Source organism: Dipteris shenzhenensis, chromosome 17, assembly GCF_047967505.1.
Source record: "Dipteris shenzhenensis isolate YYH24624 ecotype China chromosome 17, Dip_SZ_1.0, whole genome shotgun sequence".
In the NCBI taxonomy this organism is placed as follows: Eukaryota; Viridiplantae; Streptophyta; class Polypodiopsida; order Gleicheniales; family Dipteridaceae; genus Dipteris; species Dipteris shenzhenensis.
In genome coordinates, this window is record NC_141612.1 from 2,555,329 (window position 1) to 2,576,922 (window position 21,594).

The 21,594-nt window shown below is 45.7% G+C and overlaps 1 protein-coding gene across 1 annotated transcript in view; it reads left to right on the forward strand.

Annotated features, from left to right (window-relative positions):
• LOC147891520 (ribonuclease E/G-like protein, chloroplastic) overlaps positions 1 to 21,594 on the forward strand; it is a 100,359-nt gene that overhangs the window by 61,898 nt on the left and 16,867 nt on the right. Inside the window, exon 8 of the mRNA XM_087388379.1 lies at positions 19,309 to 19,421. Within this exon, the coding sequence (XP_087244505.1) occupies positions 19,309 to 19,421 (113 nt within the window). The remainder of the gene's footprint in view (positions 1 to 19,308; positions 19,422 to 21,594) is intronic.

Here is a 21,594-nt window from a genome sequence, read left to right on the forward strand (position 1 = left end):
AAAATCAAGGTCAATACTGACCATAGGACAAATAGATTTTCCCTCAGGCAGCCCAGCTTGTTTGCCAAGCAAAAGAGATGGTTGGCTTCATTGCAGTCCTATGATTTTGACATTGAGTACAGATGGGGGAAAGAAAATGTGGTTGCAGGTGCCTTGTCCAAAATGTGGGCTTGCACATTGTCTACTAGTGTTGAGGAAGAGGCATATCTCTCCTTTGCAAGAGACACAAAACATATGGCAGGGTAAGTCAAAGTTTCTTCTGGGAAGGTCTATGGAGAGATATAGTCAAACATGTTAAATGTTTGCCATGCCAACAAAACAAAGTGGACAGCACGTTGCCAGCTGGTTTGTTGCATCCATTACCCAATCCAGAGGGCAAAGGGACACACATCGATGGATCTCACAGCATCTATGTTGTACTGGATAGGCTCACAAAACAAGCCCATGTCATACCCACTAAGATTTATGGGTCATTTTTGGCAGGAATCATTTAAAGCAGCAGGGGGTACCTGACTTCGCTCCTAGCACTACATACCATCCTTAGACTGATGGTCAGTCCAAAAGGGTGAACAAATGGGTAGAGGAATACTTGAGGCATTTCTGTCATTACACCCGGAGGTCGTGAGATAAGTGGTTTGGGCTTGCTGAATTTTGCTACAAAAGCACTAAGTATCTCTCTGTTGGTGTGAGCCCATTTGGGGCAATGTATGGGTACAAAGTGGGAATGCCTTCTTCGATTGTAGGAGGGTTTAGGTCTCCACAAAAATTGTTATGCTTCGTTGAGGGGTAATACCAACACAAAGCTTGCTCATCAGTATTATGGCTCTTACAGGATCATCCACAAGATTGGGGAGGTAGCATATCAATGGAGCTACCCATCACAATGTATTTCACAAGTCTTTGCTGAAACTACATGTAGGCCAGCATGTGCACATACTTCCAGAGCTGCCACTTATGGATGAGGAGGGTCATATCCTTTATGTCCTCAAGGACATTGTTTGATTTAGAGATAGAGGACTCCGTAACAAGGTATATGTTGAGTACCTCATCAGGTGGAAAGATCTTGCAAAGGATGAAGAATCATGGCAGTCATAGAGCATTGTGAAGGGGGAAAAGGAGCTACTTTGGTAGTCCTCTAGCTATAGTTAAGCCCCCATCCATCACTCCTTGTACAACTTTTTTTGTGATATTTGAGTACCAACGCCATTATGGGCATGACTATGGATTATGGAAGAGAGAGAGAGAGAGAGATTATTCCAGTTTTTTGTTAGTAAGCATTGGGTTTGCCCACGAGACTCCGCGGGTCTTTAGAAACCCAGTATAGCTGCTTATGCTTGGGCACTGATGACGACATAAGTGTTGCTTTGCTTGCTATGTATGTCTTCCTTTTGTTTTTCATAAAAGTTTTTGTTTACCTCTTTTTTCTTCTCTTTCATTTTCTCTTTTATTTTTTGTGTAGAATTTTTTGTCTTTATAACAACAAAAAATCTAAATTTGTATGTTTGGACTTATTCTAGTCTTACAAAGGTATATTTGTATTTGTCCTTGGTGTGTAGTGGCTCCACCCATGAGTTCATTGTATCTGTTTCTTTCTTTCTTTCTTTCCTTATTTCTTTCTTTTAGTTTCGTAGATCCTTTTTGGTCTTCCAAAGACTTTTAATAGATTTTCTTTCTTTCCTCCTACTGGCTGACTTCCATGCTTTTGAGTCCGGCTCCAGGACACAATGAGGTGAAGGAGTTAGTTGACATACGAGCTCTATGGATCAGTGGAGAGAGACGACATGATACTGTCGGGTGGGGGACACAGAGTCCGCACACGACACGGAGAGTGACCATGGCACGGTCCAACCTAATCTCTGCCCTCCTCAGAGAGGATCACCCGAGATGAGGAGTCACTCTTGACATCGCCCATCAGATATAGAGGTTGAGGAGACCACGTCCTCTGCCACAGCACAAGACAGCTCGACAGTTGCAAGATCCGAGAGATCTTCGTAGCCCAATGGAGAGATACTATGGTGCCGGGTTTCGGTTTCTAATTTAGCTCCGGACTCTTTGTTCTTGTTTTGTTTGTTTGAGCTTTTGGGGCTTGAGATCTATAGCTATAGCTTAGTTTAGCATAGCAGTCAACAAGGGCCCTAACGCACCCCTTACTTCAGCCCTTTGAGGCTTGTATGAGTTTCTAGTCTATTTTGGTGTACTTTGTTCCCTAGACCCACGAGGCCTTCCATAGACGTTATACTTAGGACTTAGTAGTGCCATTCTGCATTTTTGCATTTTTTGCATTTTGCATTTTGCATTGGTATGGACGCTCGTTTAGTAGCTCGACTACCACAGCTCGTTGTATCAGGATTTCACAGTCTCATAGACCCATGGTCTTCCGAAGACTTTAATAAACTTTCTTTCTTTCTTTCTCTCTCTCTAAGGACTTGGTTGGCACTGAGTGAGCTCCTAGTGAGGCTCAGCTTCTACAAGGATCATTGCTTGTGCATCTCTGAGGAGGACTTCATTGATCCACCATGAGAGATGGAGAGGGAGATAGAGTCGGGAGTGAGGAGACTCACTGCACACACACACTAGTGGGGATAATCACAATGAGTGAGTGGTACCTCCCCAAGCACACACTTTTTATATTATGGTAGTAACCCTTAAGTACAGCTAAGTACAAATGTGTACTTAGCGTACTTAAGTGTCCTACACTAAAGTACAACATAAAGTACTATTTACATAGGGTGGCCAGTGCCTTTACCCCAACAACCTCCCACTTAAAGGCAGTGTGCCCTCAAGGAGAGAAAGAATATTGGCCTCAACCAATACCCATAAGAGATCTGCAGTGTGCAAACCTCTCTGCAGCTAACCCTTTGGTTAACAGATCTGCCGGATTGTCATCTGTATGCACCTTAACAAGCTGAATTTGCTTGTTCTCAAGCACCTCCCTGATGAAGTGATATTTCACATCTATGTGCTTCGTCTTTGCATGAAAGACAGGATTAGGTGCCAACTGTATGGCACTCTGACTGTCACAATGCAACAATGGAATCTCCAATGGATAACCCAAATCTGCCACTAACCGAGATAGCCATATAGCCTCCTTGCATGCCTCAGTGGCTGCAATATATTCAGCTTCTGTGGTAGACAAAGCAATGCATTGCTGCATTCTAGATACCCACGACACTGCACCTCCAGTGAAAGTGAAAACATATCCGGTAGTAGACTTTCGGGTATCAGGGTGACCGGCATAATCAGAGTCTGTATAACCTTGCACTTTTGCATCTTGACTGCCGAAACATATACACAAATCTTGTGTACCCTTCAGTTATCTCATGACACCTTTCACTGCATTCCAATGCTTCTTGCCGGGGTTTGCCATGTATCTACTAACCACTCCCACTGCAAACGCAATATCGGGCCTGGTTGCAACCATAGCATACATGAGACTGCCACACGCTGATGCATACGGGATCTTTGATATCTGAGCTCTCTCAGCATCTGTCTGAGGGCTGTCCAAAGCATTGATTTTCACATAAGGAGGCAATGGAGTACCAATACTCTTCCCCCCTTCCATGTGAAATCTCTGCAAGACCTTGCCAATGTATTCCTTCTGAGACAAGTATAGCAACCGCTTTTCCCTATCCCGAAGTATCCGCATGCCCAGTATATGGTTGGCATCACCAAGATCCTTCATATCAAAGGTTTGGTGCAATCTTTTCTTCAAGGCATTGATCTCCTTATGAGATTTTCCAGCAATCAACATATCATCCACATACAAAATGAGGATCAGTAAACTGCCATCTGAAGCTTTCTTGGTATACAAGCAGTGATCAATGTCACTTCTCCTATAACCTTGGATTCGCATGAATGTATCAAACTTATGATACCATTCTCTGGGTGCCTGCTTAAGACCATAAAGACTTTTCTTCAGTCTGCACACAAGCTTCTCCTTTCCCTTCACTGTAAAACCTTCTGGCTGCTGCATAAAAATCTCTTCATGTAAATCACCATGAAGAAATGCCGTCTTGACATCCATTTGGACCAAGTCCATATCTGCATGTGCAACCAATGCTAATACAGTTCTGAGTGTTGTCATCTTAACGACACGAGAGAATATCTCATCAAAGTCAACACCATATTCCTGCTTGAACCCCTTGGCAACCAGTCTGGCTTTATGCCTTGGCTTTTCACCAGGTGTGACCTTAAGTCGATTAACCCATTTGCATGGCAGTACCTTCTTACCAGTAGGCAAGGATACCAATTCCCAAGTGCCATTCTTGTGAAGGCTGTCCATTTCAGCCTTCATAGCAAGATCCCATTGAACCTTGTCTGCCCTCTGCCTAGCCTCTCTGTAGCATGAAGGCTCTCCACAATCAGTGAGCATCAAATAATCAATGCCTGGAACAAATCTTTCTGGCTGCCGCGTCGGTCTGGTTGACCTTCTAACCCAATGACCATCGTCTTGAGCTGGCTGTCCAGCCTGTTCATCACCCAGATAAGGTGGCTGTCCCATGTCTCCTGGCTGCATTTGCATGTCAGGAAGATCACCTAACTGTGCCTCATCCATTGGGATGTCTTCTGCCATACCTGGCTGTCCATTAGGACCTGCTGCAGCATCATTTAATGGCTGGTTATGCTGCTGTTGTGGCTGATTTACAGCCTGTCTGTGTTGCCCATGATGCCTGTCATCATCAATAGTTACTTTTAAAGGTCCCTGCTGTACAACAGGTTCCTTGAACATGATGGTTTCATCAAACACGACATCATTGCTGCGTATAAGCTTTCTGTTCTTGGGATCCCAAATCCTGTAGCCCATCTCACCTTTGTCACCGTAACCTAGGAATATGCATTTAAGAGACTTTGGATCCAGTTTAGTTCTGTCCTCCCTGCGTACATGCACATACGCAACACAACCAAAGACCCGTAGGTGTTTGTAAGACGGAGGCTTACCCATCCATGCCTGTTCAGGCACACCGCCACATAGTCTCTTGTTTGGTGACCTATTAATAAGGTGCACAGCTGTCTTTACAGCTTCAGCCCAAAATGTGTGGGGCAGTGCAGCATGTGACAACATGGATCTGACTTTCTCTTGAATGGTCCTGAACATTTTTTCAGCAGTACCATTCTGTGGAGGATCATATGGTGCAGACAACACCCTTTGAATACCCTTTGCCTCACAGAATTCTTGAAACTCTTTGGACAAATACTCTCCACCATTGTCAGATCGTAAAGCTTTCAGTTTATTGCCTGTCTCATTTTCGACCATTGCAACAAACTTAGTGAAAGCCTTGAACGTATCACTCTTCTTTTTGAGAGTGTAAACCCACACTTTGCGGGTGGCGTCATCTATGAATGACAGTATGTACTTAGAACCTCCTAAAGAGAGTGTAGGCATCTCACACACATCTGTATGTACAAGCTCCAAGAGCTGTAATTTCTGATCTGACCTTCTCTTATGAGGTATTTGTACTTGACGACCGTAGAGACAAAATTCACATTTCTTTAAATCTGAAAATTTTAGACTCGGCAAGTAACCAAAATGAGCCAATTGCTCCATTCCCTTAATACTCATATGGCCAAGCCGGCTATGCCACAATGAAATCTTTGGCAGCTCGGCGGCATTTACATCGGAATGCGGACAATGTCCAGCATGAAGTGAATACAAAGTATCAACCTTAGGACCCCTGGCAATAGCCATTGCCCCTTTGCTGATTTTCCATTTCTGACTGCCAAAGGTGGTCTGATAACCATCGTCATCCAATAAACCTGTGGAAATCAAGTTCTTCTTCACTTCAGGGACATGCCTGACTCCTTTGAGCATTAACTGTTGACCATTTTCAAGAACAAGCCTGACATCACCTATGCCAATGATTGAACATGCATGGTTATCACCAAGAAAGACAACTCCCTTCTGCCCTCCTGCATATCTGACAAACAGATCTCTGTAGGGTGTAACATGAAAGGAAGCACCTGAATCTATAATCCAGGAAAGCATATCTGATCCATCACCAGCATGAAGTGTATGAGCCTCCAGTGAAGAGGTGAAACATATCTCACGTCCACTGTCACTGTCACTAACATAAGTAACATGCAGCTCCTCTTTTTCCTTGCCCTTAGACTTGCCTTGAGTCTTGCCTTCTTTGGCTCTCAGGTCGTTCTTCTTTTGAAAACACTTTTTCTCAATATGTCCCTTTTTGCCGCAATAGTTGCATACAAGATCACTTTTAGAGCGGGACTTGCTCCTCTCTCTTTCTTTGTAGTTTCCACGTGTCTTGGACCTGCTGCGTGCACAAAGCATTCGACTCCCCAACAACATTGTTCTTTCTATTCATCTCTTCCTGTAGAAGAGCACTCTCCACATCTGCAAATAACAGAATGGCATTTGAGTTGCTGGTAGAAGTCCTGAATGTGTCCCATGACTCAGGTAGAGAACATAGGATGAGTGTAGCTTTCAGCTCATCATCAAGCTTCAACCCCTGGTTGATCACCTGGCTGAATATGCTGTTAAACTCAATAATATGAGTGGACATAGGTGTCCCCTCCTTCATTTGAAGACCAACAAGCTTTTTCAGCCAGTAAGCTTTTCCCGTGGCACTTTTCTTGGCATAAGTATCCTCAAGACGTTTCCACATCCTCCACGCAGTAGGTTCATCCCTGATGCCTACAACCAGTGAATCAACAACTGTAAGCATAATGGTCGACATGGCCAAGTTGTCCATCTTCTCCCACTGCTCATCAGTAACGTTGGAGGGCTTAACACCCTTCTCCTTTATAGGCTTGTACTGGTCCTTCTGCATCAACACATTGTAGCATTGTGTCCTCCATATGTCGTAGTTTTTAGCTCCTTCGAGCTTCTTTATCTGGAACAAGGACGACACGTCGCTGCCGGAACTCATGGTAAAGAAAGTAGAGTTTGTTCCTCAATGGAACCGCCTGACTCCCTGTAGTCGTGCACTTAAGCACTAGTCACTCCAAGAAAATTCCCCCGCAGCGGAAGTACGATCAAAAGTGAATTTGGTACTGTTTCAGTGGCACAAAACCAACTGAATATTTTTTTTCCCACTTGCTGCAGAAACAGTACATCAAACTGTTCCTGTCTTTTTCGCTGGCGAAAGTGCGGTACGGCTGTGTCAAATCGCTCCAGAAAAATCCCAGAACTGATATAATTAAAAAAAAAAGCAGTACTTTTTGACTTTTTTGATAGTCAAATATGGTCAAACCTGATGTTTGACAGTCCCGGACTGTCAAAAAAACTGTAGATCTCTGATTTTTTGATGAAAATCCCTGATTTTAGACCTCCATATGCTTCAGAAACCCCCCCCCCAACTGAATTTACAGTTTGGAAGTGAGGTGGCTCAAAAGCTCTTTGAATGCATGAAGAAAATCAGAGATTTGACATCCAATCTGGAAAAGATTGACCTTTGACCAAACACTGTAAGTCAAATTTGCACTTTCAAAGCATAGTAGTGCTCCACGAGATAGTCTGATGCATGTAGAGTGCTCCCACTTGACAGATTGCCGGTCAGGCAACAAAAGCCCCAAATTTGACGAAAGTCAAAATTGGTCAAAATCGACCAAATCTGTACCAAATGTGGTTGTACTTTCAGCAACAAGTTAAAGCATATGTCCCACGCACAATAGCATCAAAAGCCCCTTGAATTTACGGCACATTCCGTGCATTAACACAGTAAGTGGCATCAACTGCTACTGCTCACAAGGCATGTGACTGCATGTCGTTTGACCTGCATCCAAGAGCATACACTGCATGTGTCTAAACAGATCTGACCAATGCATATACCCAGTGCCAACACTGTGTACAATCACTGGCCAAGTGATAAGACCTGTCTCGACACTGTTTGCGGCATAAGTTAAGCCTCAGTGCGAGTGTAAGCCCTGCCCCAAGTAGAACACCTGGCTCATATGCCAATGGCGAAATACAGTGCTGTTCCGTGGACAACGAATAAACAGTAAAGAATTTCTCCTCAATGTTTGAGCCCAATGAGACTCAAAGATCCTCCTCAATGTGCGGGAAAGCACAAAAATTAAAAAATGTGCTGTCGAAGTGCAAGAAAATACAGCAATGTGTGCCCTTGCACAGGATGCACTCTTACCCTACGTACCTTTGCACGGTACCCTGCCTATTGGCTGTACTTGTACGGAGATGAGTGCAGCCGTTGCTGCTGTTCGTTTGTCACGAAAAAGAGGCTGAAGAGAAGGGGGAAGGGCTGGTACGGCGATGTGCCTTCTCGATTTACGTGCACGCTGCTCGGAGAGTTCGTAGAACCACATGTATGTGGAGCTTTCTTTATCAGAGAGCAGCCACGGGGAGACACGCGCTGAATGCAGCCTATGCTGCTATTTCTGTCGAAGAGCAGCGTAGAAGAGGTCGAGGGGCACGCGGGGCGGAGAAGGAGGAGGGCCTGTGTCGGCCGACCTGCTGGTCGTCGCGCGCTGCGTCGGCCCTGTCGGCCGACTTGCTTGTCGTCGTGCGTCTGCGCGCGCCTCGCTTGCAGCCACTCCCGCTTTGCTTGCAGCCGCTCCCGCTTGCTTGCAGCCGCTCCCACTTTGCTTGCAGCCGCTTCCGCTTGCTTGCAGCCACTCAATGCTCGCTCACAGCTCACGTGCCTTTGCCATCGCGATGAGAGAGAGTGAGCTCCCTGTTCCAGCCCGTTGGCTGAGAGAGAGAGAACCCGCAATGCCCGTGAGGATGAGAGGAGGGGAGAGAGCCCGTTGGCTCTGATACCAGTTGAGAGATGGAGAGGGAGATAGAGTCGGGAGTGAGGAGACTCACTGCACACACACACTAGTGGGGATAATCACAATGAGTGAGTGGTACCTCCCCAAGCACACACTTTTTATATTATGGTAGTAACCCTTAAGTACAGCTAAGTACAAATGTGTACTTAGCGTACTTAAGTGTCCTACACTAAAGTACAACATCAAGTACTATTTACATAGGGTGGCCAGTGCCTTTACCCCAACACACCAGGGTATACCAAGATCCACCTCCCACATCCATTGAGGATCTCTATCGGACAGCCTTGTGTTTCATCACATTTACTCTAAATTGAGAGTGGATGAGCTAAGGGAGTACCTAGAGAGAGCCGCATCTGCACCTTGTGTGATCGATAGGAGATCGAGTCAAAGGAGAACCTCCCCTTCAAGTCCCCTGTATACTATGAGATTTGAGGCCGCTATCACCGTCTCTTTAGGGATGGTTTCGGATCCCTTTCGAAATTCCTCTCCTACCGAGATCAGGGATGCCTCGCCGCCTTCATCCATGAGGCAGTTAGGCACAGAGAGCGTCTACTCAAATTGCAAAGATAAGGGCATGGCACATAGTTCTTCTAGATAGATCACACAGACCATCAGATTACGGGTGGTCAACGAGCTATAGATCCAAAGCCAACGACACGACAAATGCGACAGAGAACGGACTTATAGATCATGCTTGGTGATTATCGGGGCTTGACCGACAAGGGTTACCGTGGCCCTTGTCAGATGCAAAGCCATGGCCAGGAGGCCACGATGGACCACATCCACAGATAGCCACTAGCACTCTATCACGGGCTTCATGCCAATACAACCCTACCCAGCACCAGGTCCACCTGGTACTCCACACCTTTTGGGGATCCCCACTCACATATATGATGTATTTGACCAAACTCGATATGATGATGATTATGATTATGATGCTTATTTAGGAGCTCCGCCCTTTCAGCTTATCGTATTAGGTTTCTCTTTATTGCCGATTTCATGCCTCCATTGCCCCCACCCCACCATGATGTCCTGATGTTGGTGATGATGATGATGAGGAGGAGAAGATTGACATGTAGCTCACCACTGACATGAATATGTTGTACTTAGTACTATCATTTTGCATTTTTGGCACTTTGCATTGGTGTGGATGCTCGTTTAGTAGCTCCACCTCATAGCTCGTTTGTACCAAGATTTTCACAGTGTCATAGACCCATCAGTCTTTCAAAGACTTTAATATTACTTTCTTTCTTTCTTTCTTTCTCAGTCTCACAGGCCCGTCGATTTTTCAAAGACTTTAATACTCTCTCTCTCTCTCTCCCTCTCTCTCTCTCTCCCCCCCCCCCCCCTCGCTAGCCTCTCCGCTCACCTACGTTGCCTCTCTCTTTGCCTCACCCACTCTCTCTCTCTGATATCACTGACTATGTCTACATAGTTTTCTAGCTTGGGTTAGGATGCTTGCTTAGTAGCTCCACGCTTTTGCTCATTGTATCAGGTTTTTCTTCAATCTCATAGGCCCATTAGTCTTTAGCAGACTTTGATAAACTTTCTCTCTCTCTCTCTCTCTCTCTCTCTCTCTCTCTCTCTCTCTCTCTCTAATACATAGTGCTTCACCGCCATAGCTTTACATACCAGAGTCAGCCAATGGAGATTGTGCAATCCTACACATACTTGGGTGCAGTTTTCACAGGGCCAGTTTTCACGATGACCCACACAGCCAGAGCACGACTCACACGAGAGCATGGTGCCTTGGCCCGACTAGAGCGACAGTGCTTCCAGGCACACTTCTAGGATCCACCGACGAAGTGTTGGCTTTTCGACACTCTAGTGAGGCCGACCGCCATGTATGCAGCACCTTTTTGGGGGTGTGATATTTCAGCAGTAGAATGGAAGAGATTCGAGCGACTACAAGTGATTATGGGCTCCAGGATGATTCGGAGTAAGCCCTCGGTCCCCCATCAGATAGTATAGGCAGAGTTTGCCATGACCCCTCTCTAGGTTGATGCCATCTTTCAGAGAGTGACTTTCCTCCATAGAGTATGGGACCTACCTCGTGAGAGACTTCCGAGACTGGCACTAGAGTCCTCCATATGACTATCTGAGAGTGGGGCAGGTACAGCATGGTTTGCATGCATCACCGCATGGTTTGTAGGTCACGGCATTCAAATGGATCGGCTTCCCCCGTTTCAGTATAGCATGGATGCACCGCCTGAGGTGATCTCGCGAGATGAGATTAACCACATCATACGGTTAGATCTCCTTCAGCTCCACACGTCTCACACTTGGGGGGAGGACCAGGAGTTCCCCACCAAGACCCAACTCTACTATGACCACTTTCTAAGAGTATGGGAAGACGGGCTCATCATCAGACCTCAGTATCTCGAGGACAGAGGAGTCTCACACGCATTGAGGATTGCCATCGGACAAATGCAGGTCTTGTCCCATCAGTTGAGGATTGAGACAGGGAGAGCTGCATGCATACCGAGAGAGCAGTGGACTCACAGGTTGTGCACGATGGGGGTGGTCGAGACAGAGGAGCACTTTTTGTGTGTCTGTCCAGCCTACTTATAGATCCGAGGGCACTACCACTGCCTTTTTTAGTAGGGATACGGCTTTGTCCCACTCTGACGACTAATCCACTTCCAGGATTAGGTCTGCATTGGGCTCTACCTGATGGAGATGCGACGACACAGGGAGATACTACTACGACATATTAGAGAGCAGGAGGATGGGACCACCGCACCACATGGTACGGAGCTTAGACCGAGCGCAAAGACAGGTCACGGATTTCTATGCATTTGACTCGTCTCGAGGGCACTCTGGGATAGAGGAGGAGGAGCTAGCCGACATGAGAGATATATGGGTCTGTGGAGGGAGCCGACACAGCACTGCCAGACGAGGGGCACAGAGACCATACACCGCGCGACAGGCGACCAGAGCACACACAATCGAGGTTCGACCTATTTCAGCTCTCCTTAGGGGAGATCGATCGAGGCGAGGCATCACCCTTGACATAGCCCATCGGATCCAGAGATCGAGGAGACCACGTCCTCCACCACCACGGGAGACATCTTGACAGATGCAGATACGTGAGCTCTTTGCATCTCATCAGAGAGCCATCATGGCGCCTGAATACGTAGAGCCGGTCCATGCACTTGGGACTCTAGCTGTGAGCACTTGATATCTTCATGCCACTCTCATTTTGCTACTTTGCTATTTTGTACTAGTATAGCATTTGAGTACTCAGCAAGGGCCTTAGTGAGCCCTTTGCCCCGGCCCACAGTGGTCTGTATGAGTTACTTTGTCCCATAGGCCGGCGAGGCCTCCCGTGGACGTTAATCTCTCTCTCTCTCTCTCTCTCTCTCTCCTAACCCGTCCCCCCTCACCCGTCCCCCCTGCTCACCCGTTGTTTCTCACTCGCCCCTCCTCACGCGTTGCTCCTAGCCCTCCGCCTAACCTGTTTGGCTCCCCACCTTAACAGTCTGGCCACCCGGTCTCATTTGGCCCCTCTCCCGCTCCGCTTGGCCACCCCGCCTTATCCACTCCACCTGCAGCCCCTCTATCACCAGCAGCCTCTCCACCTCCTCCACCATTGGCAACCTTTCCACCGCACAATGGGAGGGCCTCGCGCTATGGCCCGGCCCACCTATGGGCCCCTTTCTTTCACGTGCAAAAAACAAAGATCAAGAGTTATAGTTGCAATGGGGAAAGGCAAAAGGGAGAAGGATATTGACAAAGACAAGCCTAAGAAGGAAGACAAACCTCAACAGGTGCAGCTTAAACTCGAAGATGTCGACAAGCACTTTAATCGGAGTGGGCTCAGAGTGGATAGCAAGGCAGTCCACAAGACATCCGCTTCGACATCCGCATCGACGGGGGCTATTATTAGCCTCAGTTATAGCTGCAATCACATCTACGTCTTCACTGATGGGATCTCAGTTACAGCTACAATCACATCTTCGTCTTCACTGATGGGATCCATTTCAGCCCCAGCTATAGCCACATTGACAGGTTCTACTTCAGCCACTGCCACATCTGCAGTTATCCTACATCCATGACGGGGGGTCTGTCTTCGACCTCTTTAGCCGACTCATCACTCAAGTCACCTTCACTAGAGGCAATACACACAGGCCCGCATTACTCGACCTTTCTTTCAACACTTCCTCTTAGTCAGCCATCTCTCCCACATCCCATTGGGATTACATCATCCATGCCTCACTCAGCTCTCTCATATCCCACTGGGCTCTTCTCATCCATATCTCAGCCATTTGCCTTTCTTACTTAGCTCGCTCGGTCACCATCCACCATCTTGCCCCACCCTCCTACCTTTGTACCTCAACTCTTTTAAGTTTCAGTTAGGACAGGGACTAGTTGACCCACCGGACATATGGGAGGCCTTATTCACAGAGGTACACAGTTTGCGAGCACATGAGACGGAGCTAACTCGCTATGCGCAGGAGCAAGCCCGATACACTCAGGACCTGGTTCGTGTTATACAGGAGCAGGCCTGCTATATTCAAGAGCAGGCTGGTCTTATCCAGGGACTCGGACATGATACTTCGCATCTCAGAGAGGAGTTTACCTCTATCCGTATAGTCCCAAAGAGTATGCTAGTTGTTGAGACACAGATTGCGAATATGCAATCTGTCATTGAGGAGACATCGAGATGGGAAGATGTGGCCAAACAAGCAAAGGCAACTGTCTTGGCCATTCTTTTGGAGCAGCAGCAGAGAGCCAGTAAGGCTCTCAACATCAGGGTTCGTGGGATCCCGCGCACTAAGAGCACACCAATGAGTGATGCGGCTAAGTTTGTGGCCACCACTCTTGAGGTAGATGAGCATAGGATCGAGAGGGCATGGCGGGTGGGGAGGGACCCCAATCAAGAGCAGCCCCTCATTATACGCTTTCATGATGCACAAGCGCGACTAGCGGCTTTACGACGTAGATATGTTCTTCGAGACCACCCATCGATCTCCATGGATGAGGATCTTACCCCCTACAGGTAGAAGAGAGGCGCATTCTAATACAGCCGCGAGATCAAGCCCAGAAGGACAGGATGTGGGCAGTCATACGAGATGGGTGACTCTTTACAAGGCCCCTCTCCCACATAGGGGGACGACGTCTATGAGACTCAAATATTCGAGACCTTATCCTGCACTGTTTGGAACTGTAATGGTACCTTATGGTCAGAACCATGGAATTTCTCAGAATCCTATACAGGTCGTGACATAGTCTTCTATACAACAGGGATGTACGACAACCCTTGTTGGGGGCCAGACCTGTCAGTTACGGAATGGGCTCATGTAGAGCGGCTACAGGTGTTTATTCTATGACGGATGATTTGGAGTAAGCTGTCAGTCCCTCACCAGATCTTTCGGGCTGAGTTTGGATCTTCACCATTGCAACTTGATGCAGCTTTCCAAGTCATTACCTACTTATATCGAGTCAGGGCATACGGAGATCATACGCAGACTACCGTGGTTAGCATTATCCTCCTCCATGGCGTTATCAGTGGCGGCAACTGACAAGAGATGCTGGTATGCGCACATAGTGAGATGGTTTGAGCGACTAGGGTTATATATGGATAGTCTTCTTCCTTTCTAGTATAGCATGGATGCGTCATTCTCCCCACTGCAGTATCATGAGGTCAACCAAGTCATACGTGAGGATCTTCTACAATTACACACATTTTGGACCTGGTTGGAACCGGCTGAGCTCCCTGTGAAGCTTAGCTTCTACAAAGATCATTGCCTACATATCTCGGATGAGGGGTTTATTGACCCACCAGGGTATACGCGGGTTCACTTATCCCATTCATTGAGGATCTATTAGGCAACTTCGGGTCTCTTCGCATAGGGTCACGACCACACCCATCCCCTCCCTTACCCCTGGCCGAGCAGAGGGTCTACCTAGGGAGGGGCGCATTTGTACTCTATGTAGCCTCAAGGATGTTGAGTCGGGGGGACATTGCATCTTCAGATGCCTTGTTTACTATGAGATCAAGGGGCATTCTATTGCCTATTTAGAGATAGTTCCAGGATGTTATCCCAATTTCTCTCTTATCTAGATCAGAGATGCTTGGCCACATTCATTCATGAGGTAGTTTGGCATTGTGAGCACCTACTCCGATCTCAGAGACATGAGGAGCAGACCCAGTTGGACTCATCTGAGAGCATGATCACTGAGTTCTTTCAGCCGGATCACACGGATGCACGCTCTATAGGTCTCGGACATGATCGTGACCCAGAGCCAGTGAGACGACAACTCAGATAGAGGGTTGATGCACAGATTACACTTGGGGGCATTCCCTCCATGTTCAGAGTGGAAGCCAGACCGACAGGTGTGACAGTCGCCCTCGTTAGACGTAGAGTTAAGACCAAGAGATAGCGTGGGACTACACCCACTGGGGGCAGCCAACACTCCATATCTGATTTCATGCTATCACTCTCACTCTTGTCTGGGAGCACACTTCATTCTATCTTATGACGGTAGTGGAGGAGGATGATTACTAGTATTGTTTGATATGACTATGTATGATACAATTTTCTATTTTCTGTATGGGTGTGGATGCTCGGTTAGTAGGTCCACCCCTCTAGGTGGATTTGTATCAAGTTTTTTCCCAATCTCAGAGACCCATTGGTCTTCCGAAGACTTTAATAAACTTTCTTTCTTTCTTTCATCTCTCTCTCTCTCTCTCTCTCTCTACAGCCTCACACATCAGCAACTCCCTCTTAGGCTCAACTTCTGTATCAGCTCTCCTAGAGGGTCATCACAATGCCACCAACCCTCGCCCTCTCCATGGGTTCAGAGAGTTGTCTCTCTTTATGTATCAGTATCGTTATGATCATGGTGTTTCTCTTGTGTTCATCATGGGTGTTGATGCCTCTCCACCCCTCAACTCATTGTATCAAGTCTTTTTCAGTCTCATAGACCCTTTGGTCTTCTAAGACTTTTAATAAAATTTCTTTCTTTCTTTCTTTCTCTTCCCACCTCTTCCTCTCTCTCAGGATCCTCGGACCAAGTGTCTACTCTTCGACTCTTTGGTTCAACCAGCAGGATGTATGGCAGCCCTTGTTGGGGGCCAGACTTGTCTTATAATGAGTGGGCTCATGTGGAGCGACTACAGGTTCTTACGCTATCACGGATGATTCGTAGTATGCCATCAGTTCCTCACGAGATCATCCAAGCTCAGTTTGGATCTTCACCACTGCAGCTTGATGCAGCGCTTCAGGTTATTACCTACTTATATCAAGTCAGAGCATATGGAGATCAAACCTTTGGGCACAGTAGATTACCGTGGTTGGCATTGTCCTCCTCCATGGCGTTATCAGAGGCAGGGGATCATAGATGCTAGTTTGTGCATACAATGAGATGGTTTGAGCGATTGGTGTTACATATGGATAGACTTCTTCCCTTCCAGTACAGCATTGATGCGTTGTTCTCCCCACTCCGGTATCATGAGGTCAACCAGGTCATACAGGAGGATCTTCTACAACTACACACATTCCGGACCTGGTTGGAGCCAATCGAGCTCCCAGTGAAGCTCAGCTTCTACAAAGAGCATTGCCTACATATCTCAGATGAGGGGTTTATTGACCCACCAGGGTATACACGGGTTCACTTGCCCCATTCATTGAGGATCTCCATTGGGCAGTTTTGGGTCTCTTCACATAGACTCCGCATTGAAAGTGGTCGGGCAGAGGGTATACGATGCACGTTGTGCAACCTATAGGAGGTTGAGTTGGAGGAACATTTCATCTTCAGGTGCCTGTTCACTATGAGATTAGATGATGTTTTTATTGCCTGTTCAGAGAGAGCTTTGAGCTATTGTCCTGATTTCTCTCTTTTCCGGGTCAAAGGTGCGTGGTTGCGTTCATCCATGAGGCCATTAGGCATCATGAGTGCTTACTCCGATCTCAGAGCATGAGGAGCATACCCTAGTGGACTCTTCTCAAAGCATGATCACAGATTTCTTTCAGCCAGACCATATAGACCCCCCCTCTATAGGTTATAGCCATCATCGAGGCCTAGAGTCAGTGACACGGCAGCTTAGACAGAGGGCTGATGCGCATATTACACTTGGGGACATTCCCTCGATGTTCAAAGTGGGGGTGAGACCGGCAGGGGTGACTGTCACCCTTGTTAGGCGTAGAGTTGTGACCGAGAGACAGCACATGATTGCATCCATAGGGAGTCGGCAGCATTCTATATCTGATTTCATGCTATCATTCCCTCGACCTTGACGAGGGAAAGGACCATGCTGACTTGGAGCCTATTTCACTTTATATTATGTATTATGTATTATGATGACAGCTGCTCTGATGCTGATGATGATAATAATGAGGATGATGATACAGATGACTACTTTCCCTGGATATGACTATGTAGGATACTGTTTTTTGGCTTTTGTATGGGTGTGGATGCTCGCTTAGTAGCTCCACCCCTCCAGCTAGTTTGTATCAGGTTTCTCACAGACTCATAGACCCATCGGTCTTCCGAAGACTTTAATAAACTTTCTTTCTTTCTCCTTCCCCATCTCCCTCCTTCTCTCCCTTCCTCTCTCTCCCTTCTGCTCTTTGAGCCCCTTTCTCTAATCTGCCCCTACCCCCTTTTCGACAAAAAGGAACAAACCTAGTTCCTTTTGCAATGACTCTAGAGACTTTGGATTGTGAATGACCCATCTTCAGCCAATGTCCAAGATGCTGGATAGTGTGAATCTTTCGATGTAAGCCATCTTCTTTGGTTGATATCAATGATTGCTTGCGACCCTCTTGGTGGAAAATAAATTTGGATTTGGACAAGATGTTTGTCTTGGGCAATGACAGAATCCATGTTGTATGCAAATGAGACTGGATTAGAATCATCAGAATTGGTCCTGAGTTTTATCGATGTATGACAAAAATTTACCAAGTCTGTCAAGCTAAGTCTAAGTCTTTGCTATGGCATTGTAGAGAAAAGTCCTTTGTGCTAGTAATACCGTGTCTCAGATTATTGAAAAATATTATTTAACTAATCAGTAATTTGAGCTCCAAGTAATAGGTTGTGCATATTTTCAGTTCATAAGGACTGCCAGCAGTTTCAAAGACATCTAGTGCTGCATGAGAACTACGGAACTTGAATTGTTGGTGCCACATGGATGATGGCAATCGGAGTTTGCACCAGGTGCATGGTGTCCCCAGACCCACACCCACACCCACATAGCCATACATGGCTCCTCCACAGCCCCAAAGAGCCAGCAGGGCTATAGAGGAGGGTCTCAAGTCTATCATTATATTCAAGGACCCACTAATGCTCATATCGCCTATAGGAGAAATTGTAAGACCTATCTGTCACATCTCAGCAGCATGCTCCCATGCCTATTACCAACATTAGGCCACATATGAGGGGTTGAGGCTGCCACCTCCTCCAACACCTCCCCCTTTGATGATACCTAAGGTCAAGCTCCCTCAAAGGCCTCTCTTCCTACAGTGATAGTTACAGCTGTCAGTTTGCAAACACAAAGCGTTGGTTCTGATACATGTTGGCATCTCATGACACTTTAAGGTTGCACTGGGTGCATGGGGTCTCGACTCTGACATGGCCATGCATGGCTCGTCCATGCAAGTTTACCCCATTGATGGGAAGGGTGATCTCACCATATAGGATAGACAGGCTGCCTTTCCAAATCATTGTGGTCGTCTAATATGAAGATTTTACTATCATGTTTCCACATATGTGCTGTATAACAAAAGGACTAATGGTTTCCACATATATGAGGCTGTCTTCCTGATGTCTCAGAATACTTGTGATTAAGAGAAAGCAACGTTTCTTCAGTTTTATGGGCTTCTTCTTTACTTGAACTCTATATCAGACTGAAAAGCAACCAAAGCTGAGAATTTGTTGCTCAGATTAATGTAGTTATGATTGAATTATTAGTCAGGAAGAGTGAAAGAAGTAATAGCACAACTCAGTTCCAAAAATGAAAGAGTGCACTTGGGCAAGTGATAATCACCATGATATGGAAGTGAATGTGACATATAACTAAAATTCCATGTGGGGTAATGCTAAGGTTATGATATCAACAAAAGGAAAAAAATTCACCAGTCATTGAAAGGGTTCCTGTTTCTGAGACCCTTTGAAGCATGGTCTAATATAAAGTTGGTCTCAATATTGCATTAATACCTTGACAATAGATTTGTTCTTAAGCCTGCAACACTTTAGGAGAAGATATAATTGATCAACATAAATATTTATTTTTATGGTCTGTCATAGCAGGTATGTCCAGCTTTGTAGTTTCTGAAGCTTTTCAGGAAGTTCCAGCACTGTTAAGAAATTCTTCTTGGAGAATCTCGAAATAGCAAGGGTAGCTTTTTACATTTTAGATAGGCTGGCATTCTTTTAGGATTGTTTTAGAATTCTATATATGACTGATATGACAAACTACGTTTCAAAAAAGTATGTGGTGTTATGTGTGTAAACTTCATGACTCAAAATTTTCCACAGAGATGTTTAGCTATGACCTGAATGCATTTTAATTATCATCTTGAAAATAAGAGACTGACAAATACTTGTTCTATTTAGCAGAGCATGAAAACCTGGTGTATGAAGAGATGCGCAAAGCAATTCAGCTGGACCGTTCTGTGGTTCACATTTCAGAGATTTCTGAGCTTGGTCTAATGGAAGTGACAAGGAGAAGGGTAAGTAATAGTTCACTTTTTTCTCCTTTAAAAGTTTTTCAGTCTCAAAGTGTCCAAAATTCGTAAGTCGGCAGGACAAAGGTGCCTTGTCAGAACTTTTTCATATGACAAATCGTCACCATATTAGCAGAAGGTTTGATTTGAGCTGCAAATGTAAAGCAGATCGATTGTGAAGTGCATAGTTTGCTTGATAAGTGTGCCCTTTTACTTTTAAATTTCATTACCTGACTTATCTTTAAGGCTTGCCCACAAGGTGGTAAGTATTTTAAGGGTGCATTTCTTTGAAACCTTCCTTTTTCAACTTTTAAAACTGCTCTTGACCAAGAGACAGATTATGCTCTTTACAAGCAGTGGTAGTCTCCCTTCAATTTTGGTAGCAGTGGAGTCCTGGCATCAGTTAAGTACATGGTTTTTTTTAAATGGATGCTAATGTGTGGGTGTATGAGTGTGTCGATACATATGCATGGGGACGTCACAGCTCTCACTCTTGGCAACATTCCCCCATGTCCCATTACTCGTAGAATTGTTCTCCAATGGCATTTGATTGTGGATGCAACCTACGTGAGATGCTACATAGCCAATTTTTGCAACTTGTCCCTCCTAGCTACCTTCCTGTCTCTGTCACAGTTCTGTGCCACCTGTCCTTGTTCGTGCAACAAAGCCACTTTTTCTTTCCCCTTCTATCCCATGTTTCTGCCTTCCATTTTTCAGTGGTGTAGCTGTTGTGTAGCTATGGCCAATAGTAGTAGTGGAAATGTTAATCATGATATCAGAGTTGTAAATCAGTTCTTACAGCTAATGAGTGTCTTAGGGCATAGAGTAAACAATTCCCTTGTCCTTCTATATGGATGATCATCAGTGTAAGTCGGCAAGTTGTGTGGGCTTCTGTTACAAACTGAATGTTACAATGAATGCTCGTGTGTGCGATGATGCATAAAATGACATAGTAGTGGCGCTCTAAATGGGGGAAGAGCACCCTGGTGGGGTTGAATCGATCCTTTTTCCAATAGTAATCTGACGCTCCACTTCCTCCAATTCTATACGTTTCATTCGGTAAGGAGCTCTACATGGAGGTATGGATCCCGATTCTAGTTCAATAGAATGATCCTTTGGTTGACTAATAGGCATGACAAGACATAGTAGGCACAATTCATATTTAGGAACTCCTAGACCTTAGGCCTTTAGACCCACCTAGTCATGCAAGTTGCCCTCACCGATGACCTTGACACTAAATCCCTTTGACCATATATATAAAGCACAATGTAGATTATTTACAATCGTCGGTCCTCTAAGGGGAAAATGCCGAGTGACCCTTCCAAGAGCATGTTACCTCAGCTTGAGCATAAGATTCGCTCCCTCTTCAGGCATCAACGTCCTTGATGAAATTTGAAAATGCTCTTTGTATCTGGTACACAGATTCCCAGGTCGCCTCAGATAGAGGTAAACCATGCCATGCAACCAACATTGTGGGTATCTTCCGACTACGTACTTACATTGATCCTCGGTCCAGGATTCTTGTTGGTTTGCACCTTTCATTATCATCTATCTACTGAAACACAACAACACCCTTGATTAGTGAGTTACCTGGTGGCAAAAACCGTTTTAAATGAGAAACGTGAAACACTGGTTGCACCTTACAACCCTATGGTAATTCCAATCTATAGGCCACCTTGCCTATTTTGTTAAGAATTAACCACGGCCCACAATTCTGGGATGATAACTTAGCACAATCTCCTATAGTCAAAGACGTGGAATTCTGAGGAAAAACGTTTTCTCCTTCCTTAAATTCTCTGAAAGATCTATTTTCATTTGCATACATCTTAGCTCCATAGCTTGGCAGATGTTAGCTCTCGCAAGCACAAGCATCTCTCGCATTTGAACATGTAGTTTGCGGCACTAGGCAATTTTTGGGGTATTTCACCTTTGTTGGATTTGTGGGTCTATAACCATAGTTTAACTTGAACAGACTCATTCCTGTAGAGGAATGTTTATATCATCGAACTAACTCATTCCTATAGAGGAATGTTTTCTATCATCGTAGGCAACCTCTAATAATGGTAACCACTTGTCCCATGTATGTTACCTCAATAATAACATATGCTCTAAGCATATCCTCTAAAGTTGGGTTAACTATCTTTGTTTGACCATCCATTTCAGAATGATCCCTACTGCT